This window comes from Calypte anna, chromosome 3 (assembly GCF_003957555.1).
Source record: "Calypte anna isolate BGI_N300 chromosome 3, bCalAnn1_v1.p, whole genome shotgun sequence".
In the NCBI taxonomy this organism is placed as follows: domain Eukaryota; kingdom Metazoa; phylum Chordata; class Aves; order Apodiformes; family Trochilidae; genus Calypte; species Calypte anna.
The window spans coordinates 111,515,225-111,527,525 of record NC_044246.1 but is presented as its reverse complement, the minus strand read 5'-3'; the positions used below and the strand labels follow the sequence as shown (position 1 = coordinate 111,527,525).

The 12,301-nt window shown below is 41.2% G+C and overlaps 1 protein-coding gene across 1 annotated transcript in view; it reads left to right on the top strand.

Moving 5' to 3' along the window:
• The window catches only part of PKHD1 (PKHD1 ciliary IPT domain containing fibrocystin/polyductin), a 272,533-nt gene that overhangs the window by 258,035 nt on the left and 2,197 nt on the right, over positions 1 to 12,301 (top strand). The window contains exons 62-65 of the mRNA XM_030448416.1: positions 1,427 to 1,514; positions 5,551 to 5,658; positions 7,962 to 8,117; positions 8,917 to 9,051. Of these exons, the coding sequence (XP_030304276.1) occupies positions 1,427 to 1,514; positions 5,551 to 5,658; positions 7,962 to 8,117; positions 8,917 to 9,051 (487 nt within the window). The remainder of the gene's footprint in view (positions 1 to 1,426; positions 1,515 to 5,550; positions 5,659 to 7,961; positions 8,118 to 8,916; positions 9,052 to 12,301) is intronic.

The following is a 12,301-nucleotide window of genomic DNA, read 5'->3' as shown; positions in this document are numbered from 1 at the left end:
CTGGATTCAGTCCCAAAGTCAGGCTAAATCTGCCTAGCTTAGTTTTGTGCTATAATACAATTTCCTTTATATTTTCATGTCTTTTTTCCTATTTTCCAGTTATTTTATATGATCAGATCATTCCCATTTTGGTAGGCAAAAGGGTTCCCACACAACAGCTGGCCCAAGGTGTGACATTTTTAGTGGTAACCCTCAGGTATGGTGTCAAACCCAAGGATGGGCAGCTTTGTGGATAAAACCAGATGCAAAGTTGCTTTACTGGTAAAACCAGCTCTCTACATTCATTCCCCATGAGACTGGTTTGGCAACTTTGAGGAACAGAACTTTCAGCTGCTTTCTATTTTTCTTCCTTTCTTTAGACATAAGCATTTGTTTTGTTGCAGGCTGTAGAAGTTGCTATTTAGCCTCCAGCTCCCGTAGGAAGTTAAGACCTTTCCACAAAGCAACTCTGCTGGATGTCAAACATTGTTGGCTACCTGAAATGACACACAATCAAATCTTCCCTTGATTTTCATAGACTTCTTCAGGCATGTTTCAGGTTTTCTGCTAGACTTGAGAACCAGTAGCTCCCTTAAAATATAAAAAATTCTGGAAGTTATTTTTATATGCACATAGACTATGGGATCTAGATCCTGCTCACTTATTTTGGCTGGACAAAATAAGTAGGAAAATTGATTTCTGCCACTGGATGTATGAGGAAGGTAAATCTTTAGTCTGGCAAAATAGATAAACTGAATCTATTCAGTTCCCTTGAACCATCCTTGGAGATATGGAAAAGCCATGTGGACATAGTCCTGGGCAACCCATTGTAGAGAGACATTGTCAGCCAGGTGCCTCGAATTGCCAAAGAGTGGGTGTGAGTCCACCTGTGCCTGATTAGGACAGGCCCCTATTGGGCATGAGCAAGGCCAGGGGACCAATAAAGGTGGGACACACACCCACAGAGGAAACCTCAGCTCACTCTGGTGTGAGGCATGGAGAGGCCAGCAGCTTGTCGAGCCTCTGGAGCAAGAAAGGCTCTTCCTGCTACACTTCTACCCTGGAAGCGCTGGGTGGTGGCTGGAGTCCTGCAGCTTGGAGTCCTGGAGTCCTGGAGACCAGCAGCTTGTCGAGCTTCAGGAGCAAGAATGGCTCCTCCCACTACAACCCATTCTATTGGGTCCAGCTTCAACAGAAGGTTGGACTAAATGACTTCCAGAGGTCCCTTCCATACTGTCATTCTGTGAAATCAGCACCATACAAACCACGATGTCAAAATCAAGTAATTCTCATAGGTGATGAGAATACCTTATATTCTCAGATACCTTAAGTGCAGCACTGATTAAAAAAAAAAAAAAAAAATTACAATTGTTTAAGTCCTCAAAACTTTCTTGCCTCTTTTTGAGGAGACAAGACCTTAATTCTTCTCTTTTGTTCTTCCTCCCAGGGTCAGAGAGTTGATGAACTGGGGCATCCCTCAGAACCTTGGGTTGTATCAGCTCACCTCAAGGGCTCCTCAGAGGCTGTGCTAAAAGGTTTGGATGTGTTTTCTTACAGCAAGGGTTATGGCAAAGCACCTGTGCTGGGTCATGAGTGATAAATTTTGAAGTTTTTCCTGAGAAATTCTGGGTTTGAAAACTAGTCTTTGGGTTGAAAAAACAAGTGGGTTGCATAGGACTCTGGTGAACTGCCTTATCAAATACTAGAGAAAAAGCTTATAATAAGTATTTTTGTGCTCTGGCAGCTTAAAGGGAGTGTATTCAGTAATTTACCTTGAAAAGACTTTAGATGAAAAAAAAAAAAGAAAAGACTGAAGAATTAGAAATTCTAATACTTGATTTTCTGCTAATATTAATTGAGCCAATTTCCTTAGAGCCTGTGATAATCTGTCCAAGAAAAGGACCTGGCCAAGTACAGACAGAAACAACTCCCTAATGCTTGTAATTAGCATACTTTAAAGTGAAAATATTTTTCACAAGGAACTTAAATGTTTCCTTTCTGGTCCTCATTTATTAAAAGACCTGAACTCATATTAATTCCAAGCATGTGAGTATTTCCCTTGAGGTTATTGAGACTCTGAACATGCTTAGATATAGTGTCTTGGTTTAAGTACAGGGCTGAACTAAAGACCTGTGGATGATCATATGCTTGTAAAGCAGATAGAGGAGATCAGATTGATCATAAAGCATCCTAATTTTCATTACTAAAATCTTTAAATGTAGGCAAACAGTCTGCACATTGAAAAGTGAGGTCCCTTAGTAGAGATAAAGCATTTTGTTTGCAGTAGAGCAGTTTGTGTGTTAGCTATGACTAGAAAAATTCACATTTGGAGAAGATAAGTGGCTCTCATGCTGTAGATCAGAGCCTCTTCCCCTTTCAGTTTGTGTTCCTGTTAATTAGAAATTCTTCCTACTTCATCATAGCTCCAAGTTTAGTGGTTAGAAAAATCCTTTCATCTTTTCTGCTGGTATTTTTATGCCTTTTCAGGGTAATACACCTCATAGGTTTAGGAATATGGGTCTAGATGACCACAGATTATTGGGTCATCTACTGGCTACCAGTGGGACAAAAGAAGGAAGGGGGGAAGGGGAGAAGGAAGGGGGAAAGGAAGGGGTAAAAGATGGGGAAAGAAAGGGGGAAAAGAAGGGGGGGAGAAGAGGGAAACAGAGGAGGAAAGGGAGGAAGGGAGGAAGGAAGGAAGGCAGGCAAAAAGAAAAGAAAAGAAAGATAAGACAGGAAAAAAAGAGATGGAAATGGAGAAAAAGGGTTGGGGGGGGGACGAAAGAAAAGTCACCAAAGAGAAATGCACTTCACATTCTTTAAAAGACACATGCATCAAATTAATAGTCAATAAACTCCAGCAAAGCAAGAGCTCCGTGGTACAGATGTTCTGGATGTAATAGTTTGCTGCAGTTTTTCCTTTGACAAACGTCCTTATTGCACTCGTCTTTTGAAGCACATGAAAGCAGCATTTAATGGAAATGGGTCCCGTCTAGCACACTGAGGCTGCTTCATCTGACAGCAGCCAAACTGCCTCCTGGAAAGTAGTTTAGCTCCAAATGAGCTTGCTTCTACGTTAAATACCAGCTTGCCTGAGAGATCTTTGTGAAGACTCCCATATATATCTGTAATTTTCCGAGCTTTGAAGCATATGTGCCTGAAAGCTGAAATAGGCTCTGTTGAGAAGTACAGTACAGTTCTCCAGGCTTCATCATAGACTAGAAATGGCAATTATAAAGTATTTGAACGCAGCTGACAAGCCCCTGTATAAAAGCAGTGTTACACTGAGCATCAGAACCAAGAGAAGTCTTGGTAGTCTGGGCAGATACTGTCAGAAGGAGAATCATATGAGTAGTAGAGAAATAGATGAGCCAGAACCAGGCTGGAGAGATTAGAGAAATCTGGATTCCCACATCCTCACCAAGACTATACACAGTATAAATTGCTCCCTATTTATCACAACTGTTCCTGGAGACCCACAAGGAGTTGGGGATTTGGTGGGCCAGATGCTGCATAAAAAAAATAGGAAACAGTATATGTAAGTCAAAACCTAACTGGGATATTAATTAAAAAGTACCAGATTGAGGAGAGAGGAAACCTGATCATTTCTGTTACTAGATCATCCAGTTTTGGCATGCTTTTACCCAGGACCTTGTTTTAGGCAATTTCTGGCTATGGCTCAGAAGTGAACACAGCAAGGAATCAATCTCGGTAGGCAATTTACATTACAGCATCTCTGCTGGGAGGCTGTAAAGAGGTTTGGCCAGGGAATAGCAGTTCACAGAATCACAGAATCAGAGAAAGTTAGGGGTTGGAAGGGACCTTGAGAGATAATTGAGTCCAACCCCCCGCCAGAGCAGGGTCACCTAGTGGAAGTTACACAGGAACACATTCAGGTGGGTTTTGAATGTGTCCAGAGAAAGAGACTCCACAAGCTCCCTGGGCAGCCTGTGCCAGTGCTCTGTCACCATCAGAGTGAAAAAGCTTTTTCTTAGATTTATATGGAGCCTCCTATGCTCCAACTTTCCTACATTACCCCTTGTCCTATCATTGGACATCACAGAGAAGATCCTGGCTGCATCCTCCTAACATTCACCCTTTACATATTTATGAACATTAATATGGTCAGCCCTCAGTCTCCTCTTCTCCAGCCTAGAGACCCAAATCCTGACACTGTTTGTACTCATAGGTGTAGGCACAAAAAAAAAAGGGACAAAATCAAACAATCTGTCCTCCACTCTGTCCTACCACCAAAAGCCTTGTGTCCGCCTGCTGAACACTCCTCTGCATTTGTGCTTAGAAGATGTCTCATGAAGATGCTTTCTACTTCACCACTTGTTCAACACCCCAGATGTGGGAATGGCAGGATATAAATGTCCTCCTCACATTCAGCCTCTGTGTTCTGTGCTTCACCTGTGCTGCTTCACAGCAAAAAAATTTCAAGCCACCTGCTTCATAAAGCGAACAGTTATTCCCTGTCATCTTTCAGCAGGCAAAACTCTGTGATCATTGGAACAAGTCCAGCCTCCTAAGAAACTCTGACTTCTCACCCCCACCTAAACCAACACTTTGCAATTAGCCAGTCTTTAGGATTTTATCCCTCTCACTCCAAGAACCTGAATGAAACCCAGACCTTGTCAGCATTGCTCAAAGCCCCAAATTTGGCTGGTGCTCAAAACCACACACAATAAAATGGAGATCTAGCTGCCAAGTAAATTATAACTTTTTTTAAAAAGAGCCTGCAAAAATAAAAGGCATGGGAAGTGTTACTGTTGGGCCAGAATGTATTCCCTGCTAGATTAGAAGAGGTAAAGCAATGGAGAAACAGACTATCCCAGGTTCCATTTTAATGTCCCCCATGGAGCTTTCACTTGCCAGGTTTCTAGCTGAAAGTGTCTCCTGTACCACATATAAAGACATTCAATAAAGATGTTTTTAATCACCAGATCCCTTTCAAAGTGCCTGAGAGGGTTGCAGAAAAGTTAAAAATGATTTAAGAGTAGGACAGAAGGTAATATGCCCAGATAATGATGCGAGACACCTACAAATCAGAAAGGGTTCAAAGAGTCAGCTCTTTCCCCTTAGCAGCAGTGGCTGGCTTCTTGAAACCATTCCTTTAGGACAGAAAATAGCCAGTATCTCCCTAATACTCCTTGGTGACATATTTAGTCTCCCAAGACATGAGTTAAATCAAAAGAGATGAGCATCTGGAAATTTCTAGTGCATCTGTATAGCTCCCATTACCTCTGCTTCATCCCCCTAACATCTGTATTCATGTTACACTCCCTCAGTGTAGATATGTACAACAAATTCCATTTCACAATGAGCTCAATGAACCAAGATTGAGAAGATAAGGTTCTCCTGTCCATCAGGAATTTGGTGTCCAAGTAAATGTTAAGACCTGACTGTGTGTGAAATTTTTGGGATCAGGCAAATAAAGTTCATGATTAGGGACGACATTGAATTTAGGCTTTCTGAAGTCTCCTTAAAGCCACAAGGACTCTCTGAGGGGTGTAGGTGGTACTTATCTGGGTGCTGTTAACTGAAATGCAATTTTTTATTACCCTGCAGGGCTCACTCAAGTGCAGGTCATAGCTGGATGTGCCAGCTTTTCTAGCCTGGCTGTCTCCACTCCAGGGACAAACTGGAAACTTGTGTTCAATGTCACATCACCTCCAGGTAAGCTCCTGTTTTCTTGATTTGATAACTGAAGTCAAAACCCTACAGGTGGTCTGGATTTGTAAAAATGGACTTAAGCTTTGTATGAAGGAGTGGAGCAATGTCAAAACTCTAACTAACCATAGAATTCTATGATTCTATGACTTCTGTTGCACATTTTAAATGTGGAAGCTTTGCTCCTCCTGGATAATCAACACTGAATGCTGCTCATGGCAAAGGGACAACTGGGATGAAGGGAGTACTTAGAGGTGAGCCTTCAAAGTGGGGATATATTTCCATTTTGAGGGTGTATGATGCCAAACACACACAGCTCCCATTGTCTTCACTCGAGTGAGAGCAGATGGAAAGTCAGCACCTCACAGGACCCTACTCTGTAGTGGGAAATGCAATTTAATGAAATGCATTTTGAAAAGTTACTTCAGGGGAAGCACAAAATCTATTTTCCTCTGAACCAAGGTCAAATGCAGATCCATTCCATGAAACAGTAAACCAGGCAGAATGTTGCAAAGAGGTGTTTACAGCTACCAGTGCACAGGTATCATCTGTGCAAGTCAGAGTATTGCACACTTTTAAGATGCATTGGAAAAATACACACCAAAGAAGCAATCCCCATTGCTTGGTTGTAATTGGAAACCATGCTGGAGACAGAATAAAGAGTTTTATATTGCCAGACTCTCACTGAAGTTATTTGCTTATGGCTTGAGAAAACCAAACAAAAATTAAACAATCTATACGTGTTTGGGATACATTTTCAGGACCAGGTTTCTGTGTACCCTGGCATAGTTTGTGATTTGGAAGATGCAGCTGATGTTGAATCCAATGCTCCCAAGTGCTTCAGGGGTGGTTCCTGGGGAGAGTAGGGAATTCATAGCACTACTGCATAGTCTTGATCCTTGTATTACAGAGGTATTCACTTAGCTGATATGTATCCCAATGGACTTGATCCATCCACTTTCCATTTAAATCAACTTGCAAAATATTAGAGTAGTGCAAAGCACCTTTAAGCACCTGTCTGTGTAGAGTCCTTGATATCTGTGAGATTACTTCTCTCCCCTCTAACTGGAGTTTATATGTGTTTGTACCTGCAGGCAAATTTTTCCCATTTGGAACATGCTTCCCACATTGTTCTGATGAAGCTCTGCTTTGTTCAAGTGGACAATATTGACACAAATCTAATTAGTTTCAGCTAATAGCACTTACAGCTACTTACCTTTGGTCTCCAAGCCTCCATCTGACAGGGTTTCTGAGTTCCTTTTTAATGAATTGTTGAAAAAAGCTTTTTAGATTTGATTAAAAGTGGAACTCAAGCAAGTAAAAGAAACATCCATTCATCAAAATTATTAGATATGTGGAGTGAGGACTAATTATGAGTCGAGTTGTAAGACAGGCAATCAGTTGATGAACTTATTCACATCTTTCACATTGGGCTATAGAGAGTACCAGGGCCAGTTTTGTCAAACTCCTCTCCTTTCCAGGCACACCTCCATTCAAAATACATTTGGAAATAGTCCATGGAACAAATACCTCTCTATATGTCTGATATTTGTTAGCATTAGGTATGTTCCAGCCCTGGAAGCTGAGATTCTGAGACCAAGTGAACCCTTGACAGCAGAAACTCTGAGTAGAGGCTGGCTTGATTCTGACTTACATAAAGCTGTAGGATCTTTGGATGAAGAACATTGCACAAACCTTTTGTGCATTGAGGGAGTAAATATTTACTTTGTTAACAGAAAGGACACTGATTTTTTCAGCTTAGCATGCTCATTATCAACATGGTAGAAAATATTAGCAAATTCACTGGGAGTTTTCTGCATCATGGTTGAGGTTTAATGATGTTCCCCATAATTACATTGATATGAATCAGGTATAGCCTGTAAAAAAAGGATATGACTGAGTACCTTTCTTTTTGCAGTTTCTCTGTCTTGCTAGGCAGAATTTTTTCTGCCTGGGCCTGATCTGTTTGGCCTCAGAAAGAGATAATTTTTTGATATATTTTCTGGGTTTGGTAGTCAGCTAGAAAACTCATGGAAGAAATACTAAGGGATTTTTAAATACAAAGAGGCTGGCTTTGCTTAAGAAAGCACTGAAAGACTGAAACTTGCACTGGAGTAGTGCTGGTACATGTTTGGTATGTAAATATATATATATAAATATTGTTGGCTAGTGTTGGATGTAGAGATAGACTGACTTATGGGATGTTCTTACTTTCAATTTTAACTGTGGAAAGGTTTTAACCTGGTATTTTAACTGTGAAACCCATGTTCTTACTTTTGTAATAAGCTCTGACTGCTTTAAATTCTCAGGGGCTAAGTTTACTGTGCTGTCTCAGCCATTTACCATCTTCCCTGGCTCCAAGGGAGTGAAGGGCAGCATGATCCTTGTTGTCATTCTGAGTTCAGCAGCATCTGCATTCATCCTCACTCTTGGATTCTGCTGGTTCAAGAAGAGCAAAAGCAACAGTAAGTTTGAAGAGTCCACTAAAATTTAGACTTGCAGGCTTCCTATCCTATTTTTTTTTTTTAACAAACCTTCAGGAGGGCTGCAGCAGGATTCAGACAAAGACACTCAGAAAAAAATCTCTGAGATATTCAGAAATTTTTAGTATAGTTTTCAATCTCTGGGTATGCAGTTCTGTGGCTATAACAGATGCTGGACTCCTAGAAAAGGTTTTAATTGAATGTAAAACATGGTAAAAATCAAGTTTCTACAGTGAAGACAAAGAACTGAGAGACAAAGAAAATGAATATAAAAGGATGTGACCGTAACCAGTGGTTTGAGTGCCAAAGGACTACTTTAAACTTCTGGATATGTTGAAAGTTACTAATAATTTGAGCTTGGGACCTCACCAGATGTAGAGATAACCCTTAGTGGAAGAATAAAAGCAAATCCTGGTTAATAAGACACCTTGCACTACTTTCAAGGCCTTCTCACTAGTTTCTAAGAACTTTTGCATTCAAGTAGCTTTGCAAATCCAGGCTAAAGGGTCTTTCTCTTAAACTTCACCATGAGCACTGACTACAATAAGGTCTGAATTCCCAGGGTCACTGAGTGTTTTGGCAATGTGATGAGAGAAGGTGGGATCCCCAGTGATGAAACACAAGATGGTATCAACATTAAAGGGGCTCTCTCTGCTTTTGGGCAGCAAGAATACTTTTGAGATTAACTGTTAATTCACCAGCAATATATTGCTGCTTCAATTAATAATTGCTGTTGATCTGAGGATGGTTTGAGAGTGATGTGACTCTAATTTCATTACAGAACAGAGGACTGAACAAGCTGATGTACCAAATGCCAGGAACAAGGGACCCCCAAACCAAGCAAAGACTCATGCAGCTCACATCCAGCCTTGCTACAACCAAGGAGAAAATAAAAGTAGTGTGCCTGTAGCAGGAGGTGAGACAAGAATTTAAACAGTCAAGCATTAAAAAAAAAAATAAGAGTCTGTTTAGGTTTCTTCACAGGCTACAGCTTTGTGTAGGATTGATGGCACAGTTCTGAGAAGGTTTATCACTTTATTCCCTTCTCCTTCTCTCCCCTTGTATTTTTCTATCTATTATTTTATCCCTTTTTATATATATTGTGTGAAATCCTAGTTCCTCTTCGGGCAGCAGCACAATTCTTATGCTCAATGAGTCCATGATTTCACCAAATGTTTTTGGAGTAGGGAAGGGGCTGGCTTTCCCATAGGGTCCCCAGCATGCTTCTCCCTGCCCAGGTCCCCCAAGTGCTGCAGCACAGTGCTCAATAGGCTCTGAAAAAAGTTTGCATGCTGTGGACAACTGCAGCAGAGTATTGTAGAGGTCAAGAAAAAAAAAAAACACCCACTCAGGGCTCATTTGCATGGTCTCCATTACCTCCAACACTCACTGGCCCTTCATGCCACACTTTCTGAATGGGGAGTCCAAGCCAGCCCCAAAAAGCATCTCCATTCCCACCCACCTTCCCCTGTGTCCCCCTTCCCTCCCCAGGGTCCCTGCCACAAACACCCCTCTCCTGCACGCCTCCTCCAGACTCATCTTTTCATCATCTGCTGATCAAACACGACTTCTTCTGAGGTCACAGGAAAGCAGACAGCCTCAGGGGCATGTGGCTGGCAGCATGAAACCCTGACTTCCCTCTCTGCAAGTGTGAAATGTTCTTAGAGTAGTTGGGTTTGTTGTTTTTTGTTGTTTTTTTTTTTTTCCTGTGTGTGTGTGTGTCTGTCTCACCTGCCAGCAGCACAGATCTAAGGCCATTGCAATAACCCCTCTGAACTACCCCCAAACCCTGTTTTGGGAATTTCTTCTTCTCCCACTCTGTGGATTACATAAGAGGCAGGAAGATGCGAGCTGGAATTTTATCTCCTTTTAATTAGCATCTATCACAAAAGCAGAGAGAGAAGGGGAAGAGGAAATTCTGCAGTTTATGTGTTTTGATATTTGCTGTGCTCCTCCAAAACACAGCATTCAGCTGTGTGCCTTAGGATACGTATCTGCTATAAATTCATTTTTTATCTAATTTGTCTGAGATCTAAGCTTCCTGTGGAGGTCTGAGATCAAAGGAGCTGATTCTGTCTGATGTTGGCTCTGACACATAATGCGTGCTGACTTAGTTCTGTCTATAAACTCGCAGTGGGAGGCTGCCATTCTCCCTTGGCACCTTTACATAGTGAACTTTCATTTTGGCTGGGGAAGCTGACAGGTAGAGCGTTGATTGGAGCCATCGTGTAAATAATTCATGGAAAGATTTTTTTTTTTCTTTTTTTGTCAGGAAAAAGGCAATCCAGCCACTTTAAGTCTTTTAGGAATAGTTGCAAGACAAAAAGATTCCCCGATATGTTCAAATCTAAACAAGGATAACAATATCTTAAGTGAATTTAATACATATGACTTGGAAATGTCTAATGTTTGATTTCCCCTTATTTAAAGTGCTGTTGGTTTTGGAGAGAGAGAGAGAGAGGCTGGAAATCAAAGCTGCAGTCTTTTTGTTTAGTTTGTGCTTTATAGATCTTCCCCTCCTAAGAAATCCTACCTATCTGATATAATTAAGTTTTCAGAGCTATTATTATTATTAATCACCACAGTAAATCCTGCATGGCAGAGTTCTCCTCTGTAGGTGCTTATACAAGGGGGGTGGGAGCCCTGGTTGTTGTCCCAGAGCAAGTAGCTGAGGATGGGGATAAGGAAGAAAGCTGTTGGCAGAGATATGCAGCACTGCAGGAGAGAAGGGATTAAGATATTACCTTGTCTGACCTTGGTGTAACAAAAAAATCTCCTCAGCTTCACCTAATTATTTCCTCTTGAATTAAATAACTTTTGATAGACTAACACTTGGTTAATAGAACAGCACCTGGAGGTGGAGGAATATATTGTTTCTTTTTGCACCTTATTCTGATGGTTATATATAATACATATATATATAGCTGCCATTTCCTAGCTTGAATTTCTAGTCCTTTGAGGTATTATACCTTATTGATCATGATCCTGAATTCCTTGGCCACCATTGCCCAGAAATCACTACTGTATTCCTGAAGAGGTTCTCCCACACTGCAGAGATGATCTGCATCCCTTGCTCCTAGGTTGCTCAGATCGACTTCTCCTTCCTACCACTTTGCTGTTTTCCCCACTACTTACAAAATTTCATCAGAATCAATTTTAGTTTTAATTCCAAACCGCTGGGGGAAACACTGAATATCATCCATTTCACTGGTACTGCCTGGTACTGCCACACATCCCCACCTCTGAGAATTATTTCCCATATATAATTATTGCCTGAGCTCTGTCTGTTAGCTGATACTTTATCCAGTTAATATTGTGCTTTATTGACATTGAATAGTTTGTATTTAATTTTAAAAAGTCAGGATATTTTAAGAGTACTATGTCACATAAATCTCAAGGCAGTATTTCATCCTTGAAACTGCTCATATCCAGAAAACTTTTAGCCTCCTCCATTAATTAAAATTAATTTTTAAAGACCTGTTTTCACGCTTGAAAATGACACCTTGGAAGATGAAGAGGACATCAATAAATATCAAGAAATAACATGAAGCTTTACTAAAGGGGATCATGACCTGAACATCTTGTTTATAAAATCATAGAATACTTTTGGTTGAAAAAGACTCTTAAAATCATCCAGTCCAATTCAGATCCCTCCAGGGATGCTTGCTCACTGCTCTGGGCAGACTGTTCCAGAGCCTGACAGTACTTTTGGGGAAAAATTTTTTCCTAATATCCAATCTAAACCTGCCCTGGTACAACTTGAGGCCATTTCCTCTCATTCTATTGCTTGTTACTTGGGAGAAGAGACCAACCCCACCTCCCTCAGATCTCCTTTCAGGGAGTTGCAGGCAGTGAGGAGCTTTCACCTCATCCTTCTTTCCTCCAGACTAAACATCCCCAGTTTCCTCAGCAGCTTCTTATTTGTGCCCCAGACCCTTCAACAGCTTTGATGCCCTTCTCTGGACATGGTTCAGCATCTCAATGTCCTTGTAGTGAGGACAACAAAATTGAGCAGAGGATTCAAAGTGCAGACTCCAGGGCTGAGTACAAGGGGACAAACCCTTCCCTGGTCCTGCTGGCCAGACTTTCTGATCCAAGCCAGGATGCTCTTGGCATTCTTGACCATCTGGGCAAATGCTGGCTTATATTCAGCCTTTGTTGGTCAA